This window comes from Archocentrus centrarchus, chromosome 5, assembly GCF_007364275.1.
Source record: "Archocentrus centrarchus isolate MPI-CPG fArcCen1 chromosome 5, fArcCen1, whole genome shotgun sequence".
NCBI lineage: Eukaryota > Metazoa > Chordata > Actinopteri > Cichliformes > Cichlidae > Archocentrus > Archocentrus centrarchus.
Genome location: NC_044350.1, coordinates 35,465,481 through 35,492,320, shown reverse-complemented (window position 1 = coordinate 35,492,320; position 26,840 = coordinate 35,465,481). Strand labels below are relative to the sequence as shown.

At 42.2% G+C, this 26,840-nt stretch overlaps 1 protein-coding gene and 1 long non-coding RNA gene across 2 annotated transcripts; both read right to left on the bottom strand.

Annotated features, from left to right (window-relative positions):
• Positions 1-3,609: 3,609 nt before the first annotated feature.
• On the bottom strand, positions 3,610-5,252 carry LOC115780224 (uncharacterized). Its single transcript, XM_030729311.1, has 4 exons — positions 4,832-5,252; positions 4,589-4,750; positions 4,413-4,508; positions 3,610-4,237 (listed from the first exon to the last, which is right to left on the bottom strand). Exons 1-4 carry the CDS (start codon positions 4,991-4,993, stop codon positions 3,929-3,931), a joined length of 729 nt encoding a protein of 242 aa, XP_030585171.1. The 5' UTR covers positions 4,994-5,252; the 3' UTR covers positions 3,610-3,928.
• Positions 5,253-5,342: 90 nt separating this feature from the next.
• LOC115780229 (uncharacterized) lies at positions 5,343-9,704 on the bottom strand. The gene is made up of 5 exons (XR_004019966.1): positions 9,367-9,704; positions 8,668-8,738; positions 6,946-7,017; positions 5,904-5,967; positions 5,343-5,824 (listed from the first exon to the last, which is right to left on the bottom strand). It is a non-coding gene; the product is annotated as an uncharacterized LOC115780229 (long non-coding RNA).
• Positions 9,705-26,840: the final 17,136 nt, after the last annotated feature.

Here is a 26,840-nt window from a genome sequence, read left to right as displayed (position 1 = left end):
CTAACCATGCCTTTTGCTGCCTGGGTGGCTGACGTCCAGGATGCCTGCATCCTGGGGCTGGACTTTTTACGAGCCATTGATGGTGTGCTGGACCTCGGGGAAGGCTGTCTGTTACTCCCGGGAGGAGAGAGGGTGCAGCTTAAACCCCCACCTTTAAACCCATCCCCTGCTGTAATAGCGGCTTGCACCTCGGAGTCCCCTGTATTACCACTAGTTGAACAGCGAACTGATGAAGAGGAGAGGCTGTCAGCAGTGAGAAACATCTGGTCCAGGAACTGTGAGGGCCTGACTCAGCAGCAGCAAGGAAGTCTATGGCAGGTGCTCTTGGACTTTAAAGACATTTTTGCCCTCACAGAGTGTGATGTAGGCCTGACACACTTGGTGGAACACGTTATTGACACTGGGGATGCTCGTCCTGTTAAAATGCGTCCTCGTCGCCTTCCTCTGGCTCATCAGGAGGCGGCTGACCAAGAACTGCGTGAGATGCTAAAGATGGGCATCATAGAGCCATCTGAAAGTCCCTGGGCATCTGCAGTGGTGATGGTGCCCAAGAAGAACAGTCCACGAATGCGCTTCTGCGTGGACTACAGGCCACTTAATAAAGTTACTAAAAAGGACTCTTATCCCCTTCCCAGAATCGATGAGTCTCTCGACCTGGTGGCAGGGTCTTCCTGGTTCTCCACCCTGGACCTGCGAAGTGGTTACTGGCAGGTGCCTCTGTCCCCAGATTCTAGACCAAAGACGGCCTTTTGCACGAACAGGGGACTGTGGCAGTTCAGAGTCCTGAGCTTTGGCCTGTGCAACGCCCCAGCCACCTTTGAGAGACTTATGGACGGTGTGCTGGCTGGTGTCCCAAGACAGCAGTGTCTGGTCTACCTGGACGACCTCCTGGTGCATGGGACCTCTTTTGAAACCACCATGGATACCCTGATACAGGTAATGGAGAGAGTAAGGGCCGCAGGCCTTAAGCTGCACCCGGACAAGTGTCACTTCATGAGGAGGGAGGTGGAGTTCCTTGGGCACAAGTTGGGTCGGGAGGGCATCAGCACTTTGGAGGAAAAAGTGCAGACCATTAGGGACTGGCCCACTCCCGCAGACCAGGTGCAACTAAAAAGCTTCCTGGGACTGGCGTCATATTACAGGAGGTTTGTAAAAGGCTTCTCCTCCATAGCTGCACCACTCTTTCGCCTGCTGCAGAAGGATCACGACTTCAGCTGGACCCAAGACTGTCAGCAGGCATTCGACACCCTGCGCAGATCCCTGACGGAGTCTCCGATCCTTGCCCCACCTGACCCCGCACTACCATTTGTCCTGGACACAGATGCAAGTAGTGTGGGACTGGGAGCCGTGCTGTCGCAGGTCGGACCTGAAGGTGAGAAGGTGGTGGCATACTTCAGCCGGGTCCTGAATAAGAGTGAGCGACGCTATTGTGTCACACGGCGAGAGCTCCTGGCTGTGGTGATGGCAGTGAGACACTTTAAGTACTACCTATGTGGCACGCCTTTTATCATCAGGACTGATCATGCCGCCCTCCAGTGGCTTATGTCTTTCAGAGAACCAGAGGGGCAGGTGGCTCGTTGGCTGGAGGAGCTCCAGGCCTTTAATTTCACTGTGGAGCACAGAGCAGGGGCACACCACTCCAATGCGGATGCACTATCCCGCCGCCCATGTGCCGCGACAGGCTGCCGCTATTGTGGGAAGCGGGAGGAGAAGGAGAGGGAACTCACAGCAACAGATAATCCTGCACAGCTCTCCTGCAGGGCACTCCTAGTGGTGGACATGGCAGAATGGAGGGCCCAGCAGGAGCAAGACACCGACCTGCTACCAGTACTACGATGGCTTGAGAACGAGCAGCGACCTAACTGGGATGAGGTTACCGGGCTCTCTATCGCCACCAAAGGGCTGTGGGCCAAGTTCAATGCTCTATGGTTGGACAAGGGAGTGCTGCAGCGCGGCTGGAAAGATCCTGCTACAGGCGAGGAAAGGTGGCAAGTTGTGGTACCCAAGTCGCTAAGGCCAGCGGTGCTGGAAGCCTGCCATGGGAGTAGAGGCGCTGGCCACTTTGGCGTGTCAAAGACCCTTCGCCGCCTGCGCCAGGGTTACTATTGGGGCCAGCAGCGTAGAGATGTGGAGGGCTTCTGCCGAAGCTGTGACTCCTGTGCCGCCCACAAAGGTCCGCTGGACCAGTCCCGTGCTCAACTTCAACAGCAACCGGCAGGTGCACCGATGGAGCGAGTGGCTGTGGACATCATGGGGCCATTTCCCCGGACTGATAGGGGAAACCGCTATGTGGTTGCTGCTATGGACTATTTTACCAAATGGCCGGAAGCATACGCCATCCCGGACCAGGAGGCGGAGACAGTGGCTGACACATTAGTGGAGGGAATGCTCAGCAGATTTGGAACGGCAGGGGTTCTTCACAGTGACCAAGGCCGTAACTTTGAGTCCAGGGTGTTTGCTGCCATGTGCGAACGCCTTGGAATTCAGAAGACCCGCACCACGCCACTCCACCCCCAGAGTGATGGCCTGGTGGAAAGGTTTAATAGGACACTGGCCCAGCAGTTAGCCATCATCACGTCAGAACACCAGCGTGACTGGGACACTCACCTCCCACTCATCCTAATGGCCTACAGGTCGGCCGTCCAGGACTCCACCCAGTGCACACCCGCCCTGCTCATGTTAGGGAGAGAACTAAGGACCCCGGCTGAACTGGCTTTTGGGAAACCTCCTGATGCTCCGGATGCGCCACCGGGTCAAAGCTATGCCAGGAAGCTGCAGGACCGACTGGAGTCGGCGCATTCCTATGCTCGGGACCAGCTGGCAAAGGCGGGACTGCGGCAAAAGAGAAACTACGACCTGACTACTAAAGGGAGGCACTTCCGTGCTGGAGAGCTGGTGTGGGTCTACAGCCCGAAGAGAAAAAAAGGACGGTGTCCTAAACTGGACAGCAACTGGGTTGGACCCTGCAGTGTCCTGGAACGAGTTGGGGAAGTGGTTTATAGAGTACAGTTACCACCTAGAGGCAGGAAAGTGGTCCTGCACAGAGACAGGATGGCCCCTTATAAGGGTCGTTCTCCTTCCCCTTTCTCTGAGGGATGCGTGCAAATCCCCCACACTCCAGCTCAGCTGGACTCCCAGCTGGACATGGCTCCCTCCCCATCCCCTTGTTCTCCCCCTCAGTTTCCTGTAGTTCATGCCACCCCTCGGAAGCCAAAGAGGCGACGTCAACTGCCTCCCCGCCTCAGAGACTGTGTTTTTCCCTCGAGGACGAGGAACTTTTTGTTGGGGGAGCAGTGTAATGATCCATGATGGACGTTATTGCTAAATGTGTGTCACAGTTATTGTTCTCTTTAAGTTAGGTTGTTTTGGGGTTGAACCGGAAGGAGATGTGGGGGGTCGCTTTTGGGAGGGAGGTCTCTTTTTTTCTTGTGTGAGTTAGAGTTGGCTGTATCCGGTGAGAGCTGTTCTGTGTGTGTCCGGCCTGATTAAATGGTGTTAGTAACGAAACCTCTGCCTGGTGCTTGGGTGACATAACGGAACGTTACAATATAAATTTTGACTAATTATCAATTATTTTTTTGCTTTCAAATGTACTGACATGAATCTATAGTAAATACAAATATAGCTAAGATGTACAAGGATCTCAATAATTAAATGCTAAGAATGCATCAAATTAGCTAAAAAATATAGACTGCATGGAAAAAAAAATACTCAGATACTTGTGGCTTCTCAGTTGTTTGCCTTAAAATCAGAATCACAACAGAAATGTCAAGTATTCATTTGAACTTTTTCCTTAGTTTTAGTTTTATGCATATTGCCTACTTTAGAAAGCTTATCACCTGAACAAATAGAACTATTGACTTGAAGATATTCACCACTGATTCCTGGACAAGCATGAATGTACTAACCTGTGAACAACAAACCCCATCTACACCAGCTCATTTTTCAGTGTCTGCAACTTTGGTTTAAGTTGCTTTCTCTCATCGTTGAGCTTCAGCAACACTACTTGAATGAACTCAAAAAAGCTAATGCACTTCACAGGATAGCTCAGATGTAGAGCATAGATTAGCCCAAACAAACACACCAGTGCATCAGTCCATGAGTGATGAGTCATTACAACCTGATCCTCAAGCACAATGAACACTTGGCGTGGTGAGAAAGGAACTCCAGCAGGCGCCTCTTCTTCATCCACATCAGCAACCAGAGCAACTGCACCTTCATGGAACTCCATTTCATCCTGAAATGTCACACAGTTTGCAAAATTATTGATCAATAATATCCATGTCAAAGACAAAGGTGAGAATAAATACACATTGTCAGCTACCTTTTACTTTTTTTTTTTTACTTTATTCATTACAACCTTTTTATTTATTCCAATGGGCAAATTATTGTATTCCCCAAGTATAACATACCTTGCATGTTTTGAAAATGCCTGAAGAATCCTCTTTGAGGTAAATGGGTAGGCCAGCCAGGGCTGCTGTTCTTGTTGCATGAATGTCGTTTTTGTCCTTAAAGGATAAAAAAATAAATAAAACATGACAATGGGAACTATCATGCTAACAGTAAAGTGAATGTATTTTTTAACTACCTGTTTCTCATATGCCAACATAAGCTGGTCCATCTTTTCACCAACCCGTCCAGTTTTCTTCTTTTTGTAAAGTCCAATCAGCTTAGGAGCATATTCATCCAATGCAGCATAAAACACGTGTGGCAGATGCTGATTGGTAATCCGGTGAAATTCACAGTAGAGCTGAGGAGAATTAGCACAAAGGGATAAAATGAAAAAACATTGCATACTTGATAAGCACTACATTTAAATAATTGCACTTACCTGTGTCTCACAAAAGAGTGCTGGCCATCTTTCCTTAAGTTCTGACACAGGAGGAGAAGTTGTGATGATCTCTTCACGCCGGAGGGCAAAGGTGCGCATCATGTGTTGATGAATAAGAGGGATGGCTCTTTCACCAGAGGTCTTCTGGAACTCCTCAACCATCTCAACCCTCCTGGTCTCCAGAGACTCCCTTGTTTCTCCAGAAGGATAACTGGGAAGGAAGTTGACCTCACCTCTCCTAGGTCTTTTAATATTGGCCCTTGGTGCAGCTCCTTCTGGGTTTGTTCTGCTGCGCTTCCCAGAATTTACAGCTACATCTTTGATGCCAGCTTTAGCCAACTTCTTTCTTTGGTTTCCTATTTTATGTCTCAGACTATTCTTCCATCCTTCCCACCCGGTGTCAGAGTTTCTCTCCTTTAAACAGGGATGATTTCTAACTAAAGCTTCTGCAGCCTTGCCAATTTGTGTGCTACTAGGATATGCCTTCAATCTTAAGATTTCTTCCCCCATTGTCTCGAGTATGTTGTGTTTTTGATCTCTAGGGAGTCTAATTACTGTCCCATCTTTTTCATATGCTGCATTACCTTCCCTTAGCACATGTTCCATCTCATAAGAAAATATTGGAACAATAAAAACCTCTGGCCACCGACTAATACGCTCTGGTGTATCTGTGCTATCAGTACTATCAGTCAGAATGATTGTGTCATCAGTGCTGGTTGAAATCTGGTCCAGCTCAACTAATCTGACAACTTTGACAGATGCTGTGCTTGGCAGGTGTTCTATTTCAACCAAATTACACAATGCATTATCAAAATCTGGGTCGTGAAACTGAAGCCGAAAGTCAAAAGTCAACTTTAGCCTAGTTCTGATCTCATCTATGAGGGCTTGTACACTGCTTGGGCAAGATGGTAAAATTAGTCTTTCAGCATTATCAGGATCAAGGATGACCCTTAGCTTCAATCTCTCTGTTGGCTCCATCTGAGGTTGTAGTTTCTGTAACATACAGGATTCAAATATTATAGTGATATTTCAACACACATTGAGTTGTCATGTAATGCCACTTATGTATTACCTTTACATTGGCGGAAGGCTGGGGAGATCTGCTGATGTTTCAGTTCTGCTTCTTTAGTCAGACACTGGAATGAAATGTTTTGTTGTTAGAATAAGTTCATTTGCAATCTTATAAGCAAAATGCGGCATGTGGTCAGACAGCTGGCACAGAGATTTTATACTATGACCCTTCGGTTTATGCTCCACTAGTTCATATGACCTCAAGTGCTCAACATACAATGTGTCATAGTCTTTCAAGAGAAAATAAATGTTGTTTCTGATGAGTAGTACATTTAGAATCTCTTTGAACTCTGGCAATGCAGCATAAGCACCAGTACATACAAACATGCCAATTACAAAGTTTGTACCATCAATTGTTACTTGTTTTGTTCCATATATGGTGTCGCTGTCAGCAATACCTGAGATAAATGATTGTGTATCTGCAGGTAGTGATGCAATGTACAAAGACTCCATTTTGGATGTCTGTACAGGTGGTTTGAAAAACTTTGATGACGACAAGTAAAATGCCATCATGCTCTGATGTCGCTCTGCCAAAGTTTTTAACACATTTTTGTAGTTGTGAGTGTCATGAATTATTTTTTTGAAAACCTTATGCTTTCCCTCAAATTTCATTGTCCAGAGATGGACTAAGGGACCAAAGCACTTTATTAAGTGTGGGTAATGCTCGATGTAATGATGCTTTGGCCTGAATCGAACATTCGGAAAAACTTCCTTGAAGAAATGTCGGTGCTCCAAAATTTTACAAGCCATGTACTGAATGGTCTCTTCATTAAAAGTGTGGGACATGGCAAGTTGAACGACATCCTTTAAGTCCATTAGCACTTCCCAAAATTTGTCTCTTTCTGGGACTTTTGAACCAATGAGAAGAGGAAACAGTCTAAGCAGGGCATGATTTTCATGTCCATTTCCACCAATGGTTCCCCGGCTGGCAAAATTTGAGGGTACTGGATGAGGGCGCTCAACTTTGTCAGAATGTTGGTATGGAAAGCGCAATATTGCTCTGTTCAAGTCTTCTAGGGTAAAATATTTTCTAGAAATCAAACCTTTTAAGCAATGCGCCAACTCCACTGGAATGACACCTTCAAACAGGTCATGCAGGAGGTCAGGTGGGAAGCCTGTGACAGGATGGAAGTAGGAGAGATGGTCAGAAAGAACACAACTGTTTTTCACACCATAATTTTCCTCACTGCCATTGCTCTGAAGCTGATGTACAAGATTATCATGAAAATCTTTTGTTCTCATCACGTAATCTCCTGTTACAGCATTTTCTGTTTGCATTTCTGTTTGTGTGGCATGACAAAACCTGCAGAAATGTGTAGACCTGAAGCTTTCATTGAAACCAGCAAGCCCATGGGCAGCAAGGTTATCTGCCACAACAGAGTAGACAGTGCCTCTAAGACATTCACCAAGGGTATCAATGTAGACACCTACTTCTTCAAGAGTTTTCAGATCATTCAAGAGTGGTGACAACACTTTCTTATATCCAAAAAGGCGTACATCATTAGAATTGCACAAGAGAGCGAGCTGAGTGCAGTGGAGAGCAGAACGGGATTTAACTGGAAAGTTTGCCAGTGTCCAATAAACTGCAAAAACTTTATGTATTTTTTTTGAGGTACCAAGTGGGTTTGTGATTTCAAAATCATCCACATAAAGTAATATTGACAGTTTTGTTCCCTCTTGTGACAGTAGAACGTTTTCCTGGTAGTGGGATCCATCACAAAATGACATGAAATGTCCAGGTGTCTGTGTGGGTGCTTGTTTAACTTCTTCAAGCACATCAGTTTTTTTCAGCAACAATTGCAAAGATGTAAGAATTGGCACATATATGTAGGTGTGCTTTGATGAATCAATTAAATACTCCACAGGCTTGACATATGGAAAGTTTGCTTCATAGTAAGATTTTCTCATCTTAGCTGTTGACAGTGGTCCTTCAGATGTTACACATTTGTGTAAAATATTGCTATCAGAAACTACCTGACAAATCTCACCAACCAGTTCTTCGGTATATGGACAGTTATGCTTCTGTAGAACATCAACAACTGATTTTCTAATCAGAGGTTCTGATAACAAAAACAGATGATCAATATGCTCAATGATCTCCTGTGTTGCTCTCTGGGACACATGGAGAATGCTCTGCATTTTCAAGAAAAAGCCAGCCAGATTGTACTGCAACTGCTCTTTTAAGTCCTCAGGTCTACCGATACTGCTAGTGGATGCCACTTCATTTTCATGTAATGACTCTAGTGATTCAAGCTGCATTTCATCTTTTTGGTCTACATTCATGACACATTGTACAATGCCTTCATCATAGTTTGTTGAACTTTGGTGGTCTCTGCATTTGTGGGCGTTGAATGTTGAGTATACATTGGTTTTAAAATTGCAGTCCTTGAAAGGACATAGGACAGTTTCTTTCCGTTTTAAATGCCCCCTCAGATGGATAAACACTTGTCTTTCAGTGAATGGCTGCTTAAAGTTACACACAGGGCAACAAAATCCATATTCATTAAAAGCTGGATAAGAGCTGTCTTTCCTTTGGGTAGCAGTGTGTATTCTTGACAGATGTATCTTTAATGAATTGAATGTACTAAACGTGCAGGTGTTGTAGAGACAGGGCAAAGGTGAAATTGTAGAGTACTGACTATGGTTAAGCCGATAATGCTTCAGCAACATGACTTTTATTGCAGTAGAAAAACTGCACAACTTGCAATTCCACATTTTGTCATAGATCAAAGGGTCACAATTAGATGTCAAATGTTTTATATCACCTTTACTGGCTGTCTTTAGAGGCAGAAGAGCAGTGGATGATCTCTCCGTGTGTGCTGCTTCTTATCAAACACTGTAATGTCACATAAAAAATATGTTAATATATTTGACATTTGAACAGAAAGCTAGCAGTGCGGTATTTTTACATTTACACTCTTACTACACCCAAAAATGCTAAAGTTGGATAATAAAAGTTTCAAAAACATTATCAACAGTAAGTTTTGGTCTTATGTAAGAGCAAATTTTCAATTTAGGTTGGTAAACTATGACTAAACATTAATTTTAACTTTAAGTTTTTTGCCATGAAGCTTTGAAAAAGTAAGTTTCACCACTCCAACAGTTTTATCCAAATAAGCCGCCAACCCTTATATTTAAAATTTTTTTACAGTTGGGCTTGTCCACTGAGTTTTTCACACATGTTGTTTAAACATTTGGACTAGTGAAAGTTTAGTTAAAAATAATTGAACTTTATTTTATCATTATGCTTTGTAGCTTTGAAAAGGTAGGTTACTTAACAACTATTTCACCAAACACTGTATAAAACAGGTGGACTTCAAAAAAAGCCAGGCGGGAGCTGTGCTAGCTACCTCCGTGTGCTTGCAAGAATCTTTTTTCTGCATATCAGCAATATCAGCAAGTCTGATAAATTCACCTGCAAGTTGTGTATAAGCATTTACATTAATTAAAGAAAAAACATTTACCTTCTAATTTTCACAATGTAGCCGCTAAAATTCTTCTGTGTCGTGTGCCTCTAATGGTGGACAAGTCCGGGCAAAACACCTTGCATCGTGCACAAAGCTCAGTGATGACATCAGAAAAAGGAGGGGTTTTATTTCTTTGGGCTGAATCAGTGATCACAACTCAAACAGGTCAAAGCAACAATACTCAAAATGAATGATAAACAGATGTGTACTTATTGCAAGTGAGTTAGTACAACAAACTGTTCATTTTGGATCTACTTAAATCAGTTTATAAAAGTTACTCTAACTATTTAGCTGATCTGAGTACAAATAACTAACTTATTTTAGTAAGAAGCACCATTGGGTTTTACAGTGTAGAGAAATATTTTCCCACATAGTTTTGGCGCCCCCTCTTTTGCGGCGCCCCTATGCATTGCATATAGTGCATACCTCCTTTTTGCGCCACTGCACTCAGCTTTCTGAAATTGGACATTTGGAAATGATTTGGTCGTGGCCAGGAGGAAGGTGTGTTAGGAGGCAGTGAGAAAGGAAAGGCGGGAGCGTGGAGTAGTGATGAGAGTGTGAAACTGAAGCTTAGATACCTGCTTCAAACCCTGGGCTTACGACTCCAGAGAACCACTGCTTCGAAGCTTGGAGGTGGTGGTGGAGGAGTGAGAGTGAGAGTGAGACAGTCAGTCAGGTTCATGCTTGTGCAGTTTTAGTGTTGTTACGGCCAACAGTAACCGCTGAGTTATGAAGTAAAGACAACTTTTACATATCTCGACCATCCTTTCAACGTAATGACGGATGCTGACGTATCAAGATTAACGTGGAAACGCATGGCCTTTATTTTCCCCCATGTCCCTTGTGGGTCTCTGTGAAAAACAGTTGAACAGTGTACTTCATTAAAAATCCCCCCCGAGTTACACAAGCACACTCAGTTAATGCCATGTTTTCCCAGCACTCTGCTCAATAACACAACAGAACCTGATATCATGATAATCGGTCATAACGCGTGTGCATCAAACAATGCAAAGATGCTTCAGATCATTGAGTTTTGTGCGCGTGTGTGAGTGTGTGTAATTAAAAGTATTGCACTTCTCCAGCAGAGGGCGCTATAATTGAAGCTTTGTTGGCAGATATGCTCTCAATTGTGCAAAAGGCATGTTTGTTTCCTGTTGTTTACAGACAAGTTATTTTTGTTAAATATTAATGTGGCAGAGGACGCCGACAGCCAATGAGGCGTGTTGTTTTTGACATGTGGTATACACTGGTGGGCGTGAATAAAGTTTTCCCTCTCGCGGGGAGTTGGTTCAAGTCTGGGAAAACTAATGGCTGGTGTGTTTTTGTTCCTCCGTAATGATCGTCGGTAAAGTCTAGGCTTCCATGCCAGGATCTCTGTGCATCTTGTCTCTGCTAACAGGTTATGGGCCCAGTATAGCTTAGACTTGCCCAGAGAAAGTTGTCAAGTGATTTTCCACCGAAAGAAACATCGCAACGTACAGCGTGTCCGGTGAGAGTTAGCATGCTAACACCATGAGTCGACGGGTCGCCGAGTCAAATAACCGCTGGTCTCGGCTAGTTTTTGACGGAGATGAAAAGAACTATGAACTGTGGGAGACGAAATTTTTGGGCCATCTTCGATTGCAAGGATTGAAAGATATCATTCTGAAGCAGCCTGCCGGCGTCGAGGAAGAAGAGGACAGCGCGAAAAACGCAGAGGCATATGCGGAGCTGATCCAGTTCCTGGATGACAAAAGTTTGTCTCTAGTGATGCGAGAAGCGGCGGACAATGGGCAGAAAGCGCTGAAGATCCTAAGGGACTATTATGCAGGTAAAGGAAAGCCTCGCATAATTAGTCTGTATACAGAACTGACTTCACTCCAAAAGTCTACCAGTGAGAGTGTGACTGAGTATGTAATACGGGCAGAGGCCGCCATCACTGCCCTGAGAAATGCTGGTGAGACATTGAGTGATGGGTTATTGGTAGCAATGGTTTTAAAGGGACTGCCAGATTCATTTAGACCGTTTGCTATCCATATCACACAAAGTGAAGTGACAGTGACCTTTGCAGAATTTAAAACTAAACTGCGGAGCTATGAGGACACTGAGAAAATGCGCACCGTAGCATCGGAGGATAATGTCATGAAAGCAGGAGCACGGCCGGGTGACAAACCCGCGTCTGAAATTCCAAATGACCGGGGAGCCGGGAATACAGACATTGTGTGTTTCAGATGTGGATTAAGGGGACACAAAGCCAGAACGTGTCAGCGCAAGCAGTGGTGCAGTGAGTGTAAAAGCTCTACACATCGGGACGCAACCTGCAGACGGAAATAGCGACGGGACAACGCGCGAAAAGTTTCTGAGGAACCAAGCGGCAAGGATTATGCATTCCGGACGAGCGACGAGGATCCAGGGATCCAGTCAGGGCGTGGCGTCAAAAAGAAAGGTCTGATGGTGGACACGGGAGCAACTTCGCATATCGTTACGGATATTGCAAAGTTTGTAAAATTCGATGACAGCTTCCAGGCCAAGACACACTACGTAGAGCTGGCTGATGGTACGAAGTGCAACGGAGTCGCAGAGCACAGAGGAGATGCAGAGGTTTGCTTGATCGACAGCAGGGGGCAGTGCCACAAAACAACTCTGAGGCAGGCACTGTACATTCCTTCATACCCACAGGACATCTTTTCTGTAAAAGCAGCTACTTCCAGCGGAGCAACTGTTATTTTCAAGCAAGAGAAAAATACCCTACAGCACAGAGACGGTACAAAGTTTCCCATATATGAATATAACAGATTGTACTACTTGCAAACAGTGAACAAAAGTGATGACCAGTGTAACGGTTGCTATGACATGCAAACATGGCATGAAATATTAGGGCACTGCAATTATGATGACATTCAAAAATTACAAGGTGTTGTCATTGGTATGACAATCAAAGGTAAAACTGATAAATCAGCCCTACATTGCCAGGTATGCACACAGGGGAAGTTTATTCAGACTAGGAACAGGGAGCCTGATGTAAGAGCCAAGGCTGCTCTAGAACTGGTGCACACAGATCTAGCAGGACCAGTAGACCCAGAATCCAAAGATGGATATAGGTTTGCATTATCATTCACTGATGATTATTCCAGTGCAGTGTTTGTGTATTTTCTGAAAAGTAAAAGCGACACAACACAAGCAACACAGAAATTTGTGGCTGATACAGCCCCATATGGGCAAATTAAATGTATCAGATCTGACAATGGAACGGAGTTTATGGGGAAGGATTACCAGGCACTTCTCAGAAAAAATGGGATCAGGCATGAGACTTCAGCACCATACTCGCCACATCAGAATGGTACTGCCGAACGAAACTGGCGCACACTCTTTGACATGGCCAGGTGTATGCTAATAGAGAGTGAGTTACCTAAGGAGTTATGGACATATGCAGTACAAACCGCAGCTGTGGTGAGGAACAGATGTTTTAACAAACGCACAAAACAGACACCATATCTAATGCTGACAGGAAGAAGACCAAACCTTTCTAGGATGCAGAGATTTGGGACAGTGTGTTATGTTTACAGACAGAACAAGAGGAAACTAGACTCGAGATGTGAGAAGGGAGTTTTTGTCGGCTATGACAAGAATAGTCCAGCTTACATGGTCTACTACCCTAACAGTGGGAAGGTACAGAAGCACAGACTGGTGAAGTTTGTTATCAAAACAACTGTAGAGAGAGAGACACAAACTCACATGATGCCAGGTGATGATGATGACTTTGAGGTACAAAACAGGACTAGCAAGACTAGAGAAAATACTGATGCTCAATGTCAGCTTCCAGTAACCATGCCTGAGGTGAACAACCAGTCACAAGAGTGTGAGACAAACCATGAGGCTGCACGTTACCCTTCCAGAGTGAGGAAGAAGCCAGAATATTTGAGTGAATATGTAACTGGTGAGGACAGTGGTGATCAAGTGTTGACTAACATGGATTATTGTTACAGAGTCATGTGTAACATACCCCTGACATTCAGAGAAGCAGTAACGTCATCTGACTCTCAGAAATGGGTAGGTGCAATGGATGAAGAAATGGAGTCACTGAAAGAAAATGACACATTTACCTTAACCACCTTGCCAGAGGGTAAGAAAACAGTGGGGGGTAGATGGGTATATGCAATCAAAAACAATGTAGATGGAACTGAATAATACAAGGCACGATACGTAGCCAAAGGATACAGTCAGAAGATGGGTGTAGATTATGAGGAAACATTTTCTCCTACTGCTAACCTGACCAGTATCAGAGTATTGATGCAAAAGGCAGCGCAAGAAAACATGATTTTACATCAGATGGATGTTAAAACTGCCTACCTACATGCACCGGTAGATTATGAGATATACATGGAACAGCCAGAAGGTTATGAGGTGGAATCCGACACCGATAAAAGATTGGTGTGCAAGTTGAAAAAGTCACTGTATGGGCTAAAGCAATCAGGCAGAAATTGGAATAGGATGTTGCATGAATATTTGAGTGAAAACAACTTTGTGCAGAATCCTGCTGACCATTGTGTTTACACAAGGGTGACAGAAAATGAGAAAGTGATCTTGATAATATGGGTAGATGACCTGCTTATCGCAGCCAGTGATGTGAAAGCATTGACTATTGTGAAAGAAATGCTCACAGCAAGGTTCAAAATGAAAGATTTGGGTAAACTGAAACATTTCATTGGTATAGATTTTGACCAGAGTGATGACTGTGTAAGAATGTCACAGAAAAAATATGTTGAAAGAATACTTACAAGGTTTGATATGCAAGATTGTAAAGCCAGAGTGACACCCTGTGAACAGAAAGTAAGCTACACGGATGGTGCAGACATGATGGACAATGTCAGGAAATATAGAGAGGCAGTGGGTAGCCTGCTCTATTTGGCTACATGCACAAGACCAGATTTGAGTTTTGTAGTAAGCAAACTGTCACAGTATTTCACTGAGCCAACTGAAGAACAATGGACTACAGTAAAACATGTACTGAGATACCTAAAGGGGACATCTGAGAAAGAACTGTGTTACAGAAAATGTGATGAGAAACTGAAGGTCCAAGCATACAGTGATGCAGATTGGGCAGCAGATCTAACTGACAGACGGAGCACAACTGGATATTGTGTAAGTCTGAGTGAGAATGGTCCTTTGATCTCATGGAAAACCAAAAAGCAACCCACTGTTGCTTTATCTACCTGTGAAGCTGAGTACATGGCATTAGCTGCAACTGTGCAAGAGTGTCTGTACCTGCTGCAACTATTAGAAGGTATCGATGGACAGCAATATGCACCGTTTAAGGTTTATGAAGATAACCAAGGTGCGATAGCATTGGCAAAGAATCCTGTTACCAGACAGAGATGTAAGCACGTTGATATAAAGTATCACTTTGTAAGGTCAACTGTGAATGAGGGAAAAATTATTTTGAGTTATTGTCCAACAGATGAGATGGTAGCAGATGTGATGACAAAACCTGCCACAAAAGTTAAGCTGGTTAAGTTTGAAAGGTTTATTTTTGGAGGTTGAATGTGTATCAGTGTATACAGTGTAAGGTAAGAAAACCTCATGTTTTTTTTTTTACATTATATTTATTGAATTTTTATGACATAGAAGAAAAACAAGTGATAGTGATACACTTAATACAGATTCACATTAAATAACTCAGTCCCCGAAGCGCAAAAAAAACCCAAAAAAAAAACACAAATAATAATAATAAAAAAAAAAAAAAAAAAAAAAAATTAAACTCAGCAATCTCTGCACAGTTCTCTTAATGTCCTTTGTAATGTTTCAGAAACTTGATCAATGGTGACCATGTTTCTTCAAATTCCGCTCCCTTTCCTCTGACAATATAAGTGAGTCGCTCCAGAGTCATACATGATGCCATATCCTTCACCCACATGTGGTTTGATGGTATATCCATTTTTTTCCAGTGTAAAGATATTAGTCTCCTGGCCTGCAGGAGTCCAAAGTCAATCAATTTTAACTGTCTGGAATTAAAAACACAGTTCTCTGGATAAATACCTAAAATACACATTTTGGCCTCAGCAGATACATTGACTCCAACGATCTTTGACAAAGTTTGCGTAACCAAGTTCCAATATTGTTGTAATTTTGGACACTCCCATACACAGTGAAAAAGAGTACCCTTTCCAACCAAACATTTACAGCAGATATCTGGGATGTTAGGTGCCCAGCGGTTCAGTTTGACAGGAGTTATATAAGTTCTCATCAACCACTTGTACTGAAGGAGTTTCATCCTTGTATTAATTGACTGCTTTTGGGCTTTTACGCATGCAGATTCCCAGTCCGCTACCTGTATCTCTTCTCGGATGTCAGATCTCCATGCATCCAATCTATCTGCAGTGGATTCCTTATCATGCACTAGTAAAGCTGCATAAAATAAGGAAATGTGACCTCTCCTCTCTAAATTTTCTAGTATAATGTTCTCTAGGTATGACAGTGGTGGTTTAGATTCAATCTGTTTGTGTTTTGACATAATAAAATGTTTAATTTGTAAGTACTTATAAAAGTGTTTCTTTGAAATGTTATATATTTGACATAACTGCTCAAATGTAAGAAGCCTGTCATCCTTATAAAGATCTGCCAGTTTCTGTACACCTTTATTTGACCAGATTTTGAAACCTCCATCAGCTCTTCCTGCCTTAAAATATCTGTTCCCCCAGATAGGTGAGAAAGAAGAAATGGAAGGGATATCTCCAATATATTGATGGGTTTTATACCAAACATCAATTGTGTTTTTTAAAAAGGGATTTTTTGTCATTTTTATCAATTGTTTTGGCCTTGTGGAATATAAATACAAATTTAATCTAAGGTTTGTTACTAATTGTTCAATTCTTATCCATGCTGGGGGCGTTTCGGTTGAAAAGTAGAACATGGCTGAACGCAGCTGGGCGGACCAATAATACAATTTAAGATTAGGAAGTTGTAACCCCCCTCTCTCATATGGCAGGTATAACAAGCGAAGTCTTAATCTAGGTTTTTTATTATTCCAAATAAATCTACTAAAAATACTGTTTAATCCATTAAAAAATTGTTTTGGAAGAGGCAAAGGTATTGACTGAAAAAGATACAAAAATTTTGGTAATATATTCATTTTGATCATGTTTATTCTGCCAATCAATGATATGGGCATTATCATCCATTTATTTAGTGACTCGTTTACTTCACTGACCAGAGGATCATAGTTTGTTGATACAATTGTTTTAATGTCTGGGGTTATTTTAACACCAAGGTACACAAATCCTTCTCTTGCATTGATAAATGGGGTTTGTATAACCGGGTTTAATCTTTCATCCCTGTTCAAAAATAGAATAGAGGACTTTGAATCATTTATTTTGTAGCCAGAAAACTGACCAAACAACTCCACCTGTTGCATTAAATTTGGGATGCTAATGGACAAACTTGTCAAAAAAACTATCAGATCGTCAGCATATAATGCCAATCTATGCTCTTGGTCTCCCAACTGAATGCCAAATAGATCAGTTCGCATTCTTATCATCATTGCCAAGGGTTCTATGGCTAAGACAAATAACATTGGGGATAACGGGCAACCCTGGCGAGTGGAACGTTCTAATGTGAAGGGTTTGGAGGCTAAGTTGTTTGTCCAAACACTAGCTTCGGGAATTGTATACAAAAGCTTAACCCATCTAAGGAAATTGCAGCCAAATCCATATCTCGGAAGAACGTTAAATAGATATGACCATTCAATTCTGTCAAAGGCCTGACGGGCATCAAGTGATAATAAAGCCGTATCTTTAGCGTCAAATTTCTCATGAATTATATTTAGGACTCTTCTTATGTTGTGAAACCCTTGACGTTTTGGTACAAAGCCATTTTGATCGTTATGAATTAAATGTGGGATAAAGGGGTCTAGTCTTTTTGCTAAGGCTTTGCAAAGTATTTTAGTGTCCACCCCCATCAGACTGATTGGTCTAAATGAAGAGCACTCCTCGGAAGGCTTACCAGGCTTTAACATCAGTACGATCATTGCTTGTCTTAGAGTAGGTGGGAGAACTTCATTTCTAAATGCTTCTTCATACATATTGAAGAGCGGGACTATAAGTTTTTCTTTGAAAGTTTTGTAGAATTCGATGGGGAAGCCGTCTGGCCCAGGAGCTTTACCACTATTGATACTTTGTATGGCCTGTGAAATTTCTTCAATCGTTAAATTTGTATCCAATTCCTTTTTTGTTTCTTCTGTGAGTGTCTGAAACTGAAGTTGGTCTAAGAATATATCTTGTTCTTCCAAGGTGTGGTAGCACTCTGATTTATATAGTTTCACATAGAATTGCCTAAAGCTATCGTTAATCTCAGATGGATCTACTGTTACACTGCCAGAGGGGGTCTTTATACTATTAATTGCTCTTTCACTTTGTATTTTCTTAATTCTCCATGCCAATAGTTTCCCAGCTTTCTCTCCTTGGTCATAGTAAGATTGTTTTAACCACATTAAACTTTTTGCTGCTGCCTCATAAGATAATTTATTATATTCAGTTCTCAAACGTAACAATTCACTCTGCTTTACTTGGTCGTCGTCGGCATTTAAGTCTAATTCCAAAAATTTGATTTGTTTATCCAAAATTTCCATTTGTTTCTTATGTTGTTTGTTTTTTGTACTTGTATAGCTAAGAATTTCACCTCGGATATATGCTTTAAATCCTTCCCATCTCACTGAGGCGCAAGTCTGATCCGTATTTAATGCAAAATAAGTATCTATCTTCTCCCCTATCAATTTGACAAAGTTTTGATCCTGTAGCCATTTTGCTTGAAACCGCCAACGGGGTGAATTATGCACAAAATTTTCCATGTAAATATTCAGTGAGATAGCTGCATGATCACTGATCACTATGCTGTCATACTGACATTGTTTGACCCTTGATAAAAGTTCTCTTGAAACAAGAAAATAATCTATACGTGAGCGGGATTTATGCATACTCGAGTGACAAGAGAATTCTATTTTATCAGGATTTTGTTCTCTCCACACTTCCACCAAGTTGATATCCAATATATATTGATTTATTAATTTTCTAGTTTGAGTTTTATAAACATCTGAGCCAATTGATCGGTCAATATTTGGTTTTAGAGTGCAATTAAAATCTCCTCCAATTACGTAAAATCCTTGAAGAGTAGATATAGTAAGAAACAGATCTTCAAAAAATTTTGGCTTATTTTCATTTGGGCCATATAAACTCACTAAATTTAAAGTAAATGAGAAAATATTACCCTGCACAATTACGTACCTACCAGCTGGATCTTTTATTGTTTTTACTATTTGGAATGGTATGCTTTTGTGGATCAAAATAATTACGCCTCTTGCATAATTATTATATGATGCATGTATCACATGGCCTGGCCATCTATTTTTTACAAACTTTATCTCACAATCTGTTAAATGCATTTCTTGAAGAAAAATTATCTTTGATTTAAGTTGCTTAATCCTGTTTATAACCTGTTTCAGTTTAGTTCGTTTCCTGAGTCCCCTCACATTCCAGCTTGTAATTTTTATGTAAGAGATATTATGAGTATTAACTTGTTCCATACTTTGTTTTTTCCTGGAATATTAATGACAATAGATGATGCTGAGTTAACGTAAAATGCACAAAGATTTGAGTAAAATAAAATAAGTAATTAAATAAGAAAAGAAAACCCTGAAAATGACACATAACCCTTAAATTCCCCCCTCCCTTACTCAGATTAATAAATTGGGGCTTATGCTAATCCACAAATAAGAGGAGTAGCTGAACTATGAAACCCACTTCAAAAGCAACAGTGGTGTCCGTGAACCATACACCATAATAAAACATTAATACAGCAAACCCATAAGTAGCCATAGATTCCCTCTTCTGAGAGGCGCTCAACCAAAAATATTTCGTATTAATATGACCTACATAGCCAGCAAGTACAAACTGTTAGAAGCGTTATATGAACATGTTAAACTATCCTGCATAAGAAAACAGTATACATAAAAGTCACTCCGTAGCTGCTTATGACTTATACATACATCAAAGATTAACTTGATATTATGTCAGCTGAGGTAGAGAAAAACAGCTATCAGTTATAAGCAGCTAATTCGGTGGTTCAGGAATTGAACCGCTCACCAGTACAGTCAGTCCTGTCCAGAGTGTGTGCGGAGGAAATCCCCAGCTTCCTTAGGAGATGAAAACAACTGTATCTTCCCTTTGTGGAGGATCCTCATTTTGCATGGGTTATATTGAAACCCGCGGAACAGTCCTTTTTCAGCAAAAGCTTTCCTGATGTTATCGAACTCAGCTCGCTGTCGGATGGTTTCTGCTGAAAGATCCTGAACGAAAAAAATTTTATTCCCATCGCATTCAATGTTGCGTTGTTTTGTAGAGCGGAAAACAAATTCCCGATCTTGGAAATTCAGGAAACGGATGAGGACGGCTCTGTGCTGGTTCGGTTTTGGAGGTGTTAGGGTGCGGTGGGCCCTCTCAATGATGAAGGATCTATCGGTCTCCAGCCAGCGCGGCAGCATCTCCCGTATAAACTCCAGCAAAGGCCGCTGACCCTCAGCGTTCTCCCGGAGCCCAAAAAGACGCAGGTTCTTCCTTCGGCCTCGGTTCTCCAGGTCGTCGGTCTTAGCTTCCAAGTAGGATATTCGCTTCAGAGCTTTGGCAAGATTAGCCGTACTAGTTTCTAAGAGTTCCTCCGCCGTAACAATTCTGTTTTCAGCTTCCTCCAGTCTAGTAGCATTAGCAGCCACATTTTGCTTCACCTCTGCTATGTTTTTCTCCAAAGAGGCGATGGACTTCGTCATTTCACCCATACGGTTATCTATGCTGTCCAATTTGTTTCCAAATCCACCGAACTCTGAATGCAACGACCGAAGTTCAGCTAGCACCGTGCTAAGGTCACACATGCTATCAATGCTAGCGGCTCCCTCTTTGTCTTGATCTGCTACCGAAGTATCAGTTTTAGCTGGTTTTTGGGAACCGCGTTTTCGTGTGAAAATATCACAGTCCTTAAGAGTGGTCGATTTTGACATTTTCGGGTCCAGATTACGTTTCTAATCCTGGGTTTTTCAAAGTTTTGGTGCAGGTCTCACGGAGCATCCACTTTAAGCTGCCATCTTAGTTCGCGGCTCCACAGCGCCCCCAAGAAAACCTCATGTTTTTGTTATTTGAAAGAATGACAATGTGAGAGCAAGTGGGGGTGTTGGCAGATATGCTCTCAATTGTGCAAAAGGCATGTTTGTTTCCTGTTGTTTACAGACAAGTTATTTTTGTTAAATATTAATGTGGCAGAGGACGCCGACAGCCAATGAGGCGTGTTGTTTTTGACATGTGGTATACACTGGTGGGCGTGAATAGTTTTCCCTCTCGCGGGGAGTTGGTTCAAGTCTGGGAAAACTAATGGCTGGTGTGTTTTTGTTCCTCCGTAATGATCGTCGGTAAAGTCTAGGCTTCCATGCCAGGATCTCTGTGCATCTTGTCTCTGCTAACAAGCTTTGAGTAATGAACCCATTTTCAAAACAGTTCAAGTGCTTCACAAAAGCTTCATTTTCTCATCACTAGTGTGGAGGTAAAAGTGAGGAGTCTAAATGTAGGGACTGTGCGTTCTGCAAGTCTTTGTGGACTTGGAGAAGGCATTCGACCGCATCCCTCGGGGTATCCTGTGGGAGGTGCTGCAGGAGTATGGGGTGTCTGGCCTGTTGTTGCGGGCCACTCAGTCCCTGTACTACCACAGTGAGATCTGGGTCTGTATAACCGGCAATAAGTCGGACTCGTTTCCTGTGTTGGACTTTGCCAGGGCTGCCCTTTGTCACTGAATTTCTAGGTGTAATAATAATAATAATAATGCATTAGTCTTATATAGCGCTTTTCTAGACACTCAAAGACGCTTTACAATTTCATGCACTATTCATTCACACCTCAATCATACCTGGTGGTAGCCAGGTGGCAGAAGGCTTCTACCTTGCTGGCCTCAGAATCACGTCTCTGCTCTTTGTGGATGACGTGGTCCTGTTGGCTTCATCAGGTGGTGGCCTCCAACTCACAGTGGCTAATGAATGTAGAAAATGAGAGAGGACAGTTTGTGAATCAGGAAGTGCAGAGGACTAGTGAAGAGGAAGTGTGGACAGCTATGATGAGGATGAAGAGTGGAAAGGTGACTGGTCCAGATGACATACCTGTGGGGGTATGAGAGAAGTATGGACTTTCTAACCAGTTCTGTTTAACACAATCTTGGACAGTGAGAGGATGCCGGAGGAATGGAGAAGAGGTGTATTGATGCAGATTTTCAAGAACAAGGCCGATGTGGTAAAGCTGAGGAGCTAGGTTATTAAAAGAGGTGACGCTCAGTGAGCAGCTGTCAGACAGGAGTCTCTATGATGTTTGCAGATGACACTATGATCTGTAGTGAAAGTAGAGAGCAGGTGGAAGAAAGCCAGGAGAAGTGGAGGTAGGCCCTGGAGAGAAGAGGAATGAAAGTCAGTAGAAGCGAGTCAGAATACATGTGTGTGAATGAGAGGGAGACAGGTGTAACAGTGAGGATGAAAGGAGTAGAGGGAGTGAAGGTAGGTGAGTTAAATACCTGGGATCAACCATCCAAAGCAGTTCAGAAGACAGAAGAAGAGAGTGCAGGCTGGGTGGAGTGGGTGGAGATGAGTGTCAGGGCTGATGTGTGACAGAAGGAGAGCAGCAAGAGTGAAAGGGAAGGTTTACAGGATGGTAGTGAGACCTGCTGTGATGGATGGTTTGGAGACGGTGGCACTGACGAAAATACTAAAGGCAGAACTGAAGATGCTCAGATCTTCACTGGTACTGAGCAGGATGGACAGGATTAGAAATGAGTCCATCAGAGGGACAGCTCAGGTTACATGTTTTGGAGTCAGAGGCGAGGCTGAGATGGTTTGGACATGTGCAGAGGACAGAGGGTGGAGATGCTGGAGCTGCCAGGCAGGAGGAAAAGAGAAAGATCTCAGAGAAGCACATGCAGAGGGTTAGTGTGACAGAGGATTTGGCTCTGCTTCAGGTTTTTACTCCTGTAAATGATGCTGCTGACAGTTCCTGCCTTTGTGACAGAAAAGCTTTGTTGGGATATTCTGACTCATGGGACTGGAGTTTAGATTCCAGTAAAGCTGCTTTCAGCTGCTTCTTTATCCACGTGTGATCACAGCAGGAAGCTCCTCGTGTTTGAGTTGGTTGATTTCTGTTATGTCCTCTGGGGATCAAACCTGGGATTTCACTTGTTAGCTTGTTAATGTAAACCACTACAGTATGGAGACACTGATGTTTAGACTCAGATACACAGTTTTTTTCTTTATTATGGAAGTCCATTTGTTCCCCTTTCCTGAAGTAATCTGTCATTGAGGTTGTAGGTTTTATTTAAGTGAATGTGGGAGGAGGGCTGAGAGTTTCTACATTTAGTGAATTATGCATCAATTTCTACCATATCTGCATTACTTTAAGAGAATAATTTATTGTCATTATACGTCAAAACATACAATGAAATTAGTTCCAGAACACCCATCCAAGAAATACAAACAGGGGGGACAGGTGTCTGAGGTCATGTAGCTGTTTTACCTTTAGCAAGAAAACAGAAAGAGATACAGTAGGACAGGTAGGTTAAAACAAAATCTCATACTGTGTTCATAATGAACACAGTATGAGATGATTTTTTTCCAAAAACACCTCAGCAAAGCAGTAACACATTTAAAGCCTGGAGAGCACTAGGGTGGGTAGGGGAGGGGCTGCCAGCAGAGACGAGCAGGATACTGTGATGGCCAATCAGCTTCCAGACCAGCAGTTCATGATAAGATGGTACAGTCAGCCTTGGTCGCCAGGATACCAGTTCATACAGGTCACAACATGGGGGGGCGAAGAGCATCTGTTTACATCCATCTATGCTAGCAATGTCTTTACTTATGGAAAGATACAACAGTATTTAACATGTAAGGACAGAAAAGGCTGTCAGCAGTCACGTCATCAGTAAACACCAATGACCCGGTTCGTCTGGTATCCAGACAGACAGATAGATAGATAGATAGATAGATAGATAGATAGATAGATACTTTATTGATTCCGACGGAAATTAGGGAATCCAGCAGCTTAATATGCACAATAAATAGAATCCAAACAATGAAGGTGTAAATTATAAATATATACTAAGCTGTACGGGGGCTTAGTGCTCTGAAAAAAAACAGAGCAGAACAAAGAACACAGGAATGAGTCGGTAGTGCAATAAACATATACAGATGTGTAAACATTGCATTAATATACAGACAGCAGTAAAGTGAGCAAGAAAAGCAGTCTGTCTGCACAAGCGGAAAGAGGCGGAGCCGGCTCAGATGGAGCAGAAGGAAATTTTTTTTCATCTTTTTCGTCCCTGTAACCTCCATAAACCTTTACTGGGAAACAGCTGGAGGTCCTTCATCAACCACCTGATCAGTAAGTGAAGAAAAGAGAACTTTGTAGCTGCTCCATCCACCCTGTTTGTTTCACACAGGGAAAAACTACAGTACAGAAGTTAAAATATGCAGATGAACCGTTGAAAAAAGTATTTCTTATCCAGTTACTTAGGTAATCAATATAAATAGAATAGTCAATTGCTAAAATAATCAATAGTTGCAGCCCTAATGAAATTTGCAACATACCATAAGCCAATGCATCACCTTCTCACACAGAAGCAACAGGATTCAGGTGATAGTTATTGTTGTAAGTGAAATTTATTTATATAACGTTTTTCACAGACAGAAAGGCACTGTACAATAATTAAAACACAATATCAACCCCCCACCCCCACCCCCAGAAAACACTATGTTGAAAACATAATAACATTACCATATTAAAAGAATAAAAATAAAGTCAGAAACCAGAAAGCCTGGTTAAACAGAAAAGTTTTCAACTATTTTTTAAATGATGCCACAGAGACGGCTAAATGGAGCTGGAGTGGTAAACAGTTCCAGAGCTTTGGTGCCACTGCCTAAAAAGCTCTGTCCACCCTGGTCCTTAGTCTTGTATGTGGGACAACTAAAAGACTTTGATTTTATTGTGTGAGAGACTGTTGACTTCTTTTTTTAAATTTAAAAAAAAAATGTTTTTAAATGCCTAGATAAATTTTAAATATCGGATTTATATCGGTATCGGCCGATATCCAAATTTAAAAGATCGGTATCGGTATCGGACATAAAAAAGTGGTATCGTGCCATCCCTAGTTTTCATGTATACATGTTTCCATGAAGGAGCTTCTGTAACACATTTTGCATAAAGACAACAGACAAATGACATTTCTCAGAAACAGGAACATAAAGCAGGAGCAGAATTTCCTTATACTGTACATTTACATATTATAAAGGCAGAGTTTCCTGCTCCAGTCCACAGAGCAGCATCATGAACATCCTGCTGGGTGTCTTGTATCTCTCAGGTCAGTGAATTTGGTCTCTTTGGTCTCTTTGGCAGTGCTGATTGCTGTGTTGTGTTGTAATGCAGCTACCTTACATCTTCAAAGATGTTCATCATCATATTTTCCTCACAGGGTGGCTCATCCTCTGCAGATGCCGTCAGTACTACTTTGTTAATCAGTCTCTGAATTGGGGTGATGCTGTGAACTACTGCAGACAGAACTACACAGGCCTGGCCAAGATTGGAAACACTGAAGAAATGACACAACTGATCACAACAGTTTCATCTGCTGGTTACAACTATGAGGTCTGGATCGGTATTTATGTTCATTTTGACTGGCGCTGGTCATCTCAGGTCACCGATGATTTCTGGAAATGGGAAAACCAAACTGCTAATGAACCTTTATTAGTTTATTATGAGTGTGATACAGTTTCATTGAATGGAGGGTCATGGCCATTGTTGAATCCCAACTGCTCAGTTAAATATCCATTCATCTGTTACAATGGTGAGAAAACAGCAAAGCATTGTTTAAAGACTGTTCTGATTTATTTTTTAGAATACTCACCATGACGTTTTCACTAAAATTTCTAATTGCAGGAACTCTCCATGGTCCTGAATATGTTTTTGTGAATGTAAGCATGGACTGGTTCAGAGCCCTGAGGTACTGCAGGGAGAATTTCACAGACCTGCCCCAGACTCGGCTTTCTTATAGGGACTATCAGAAGCTGGTGCCAAATGGGATTCAAGCATGGACAGGCCAGATTAGATGTCCTCACATTTACTGGAGTGATGACACATACGCCTCATTCAGATACTGGGATGATTCTAATATAATATCTAGCATTTCAGATTCACTACATGGAATTGCAGATTTGCAGAGATCGGGAAAATGGAGGTTAATTTCAAACACAGCACTACCATTTGTCTGCTATGACGAGCTGCCAGCTGCTCAACTTAGTACCACAGCTACCCCAAGAAAAGCAAATGTTCCCAAAAAAGGTACCTACTTGGAGTTTTGCGATCACAGCAATAATAAACTGAAAACTCATCATGACTGCTTTTGTCCTCTCTGTCTCAGTAATAAAAATGAGGCTGAAGCCGGAGAACTCCTCTGTGGATCTGAATGACCCAACTGTCAAAGCAAACCTCCTGAAAAAGGTAAGTCTCCACAATCCAGCCTGAAAACTTCTCTTCATGATCTGTTTCATTCTTCGCTGTAGGCGCTCTGAGTTTTACAGGTGTGTAATTAACTATTTACAGTAGATCATGTGACCATTTGGAAATCCTGAGGCGTTTTATGTGCTTCATCATTTCTCAGGTTCAACATTATTTAACTACATGATGAGCTTTAGGGTGGGGTTACTCTGTGAGGCTGTCCTCATGTTCTTAGTGAGAGTCACTGTTTGCTCAGAGCGTCTGTGAGTCGGCTGCTGTGAGGTTAAAGTGTGTGTTTGTGTTAGTTGCAGTCACTGAGGGCAGTTTTAAAGTGTGTGCTGTTTGTGTGTTGCAGCTGCAGGACAGGCTGAAGGAGAAAGGAGTGAATGGAGTCACTCTGAAGTGGAGAGAGCAGCCTGATGGAGCCGTCTTCCATAAAGAGGAGAAAAAAACTCCGAAAACTGAGCTGTGAATTTTAAAGCAGCTTTAATGAAACTTATCTGAAACTTTAATGTAAATGAAGCTGCTGCACACAGTGTGTTTATGCTCTGCATTTGTTTATGAAAATGATGTTAACAGTTCTCACCCTGATGATGTAAGAAGAATCAGATATATTTGTATTTATTGTTTCCATCAGATGTTTAATATTCCTGATATCATCATATATGGGACTAAATTAAAGTAAAGGGGGCAGGCCTACGAAGTCTGGGGACAATAAAATAAAATAAAAATATAAACAATCACATCATTCTGTGTCCAAAGGTTTTCTGTTATTTATGCAGGTTCAGATGTTCTATGATCAGTTTAAAATAAAATAATATAAATTTATGAAATAAACATAATTTGATGAATTTGTGTTAACAATGTAACCTTTTTACCTGGTTTTGTAAATAAAGCTGTAGTAAAAACTGTGGCAACAAAATGTTACATTTAGAAGGT

Bases quoted from the DNA above. Each gene is read 5' to 3' on its own strand.
- LOC115780224 (XM_030729311.1), bottom strand. From the start codon at position 4,993: ATGGTTGAGGAGTTCCAGAAGACCTCTGGTGAAAGAGCCATCCCTCTT. The intron at 4,751-4,831 runs GTAAGTGCAATT...AATTCTCCTCAG, and splicing joins CACTCTTTTGTGAGACACAG to CTCTACTGTGAATTTCACCG. The intron at 4,238-4,412 runs GTATGTTATACT...GTGACATTTCAG, and splicing joins GCATTTTCAAAACATGCAAG to GATGAAATGGAGTTCCATGA.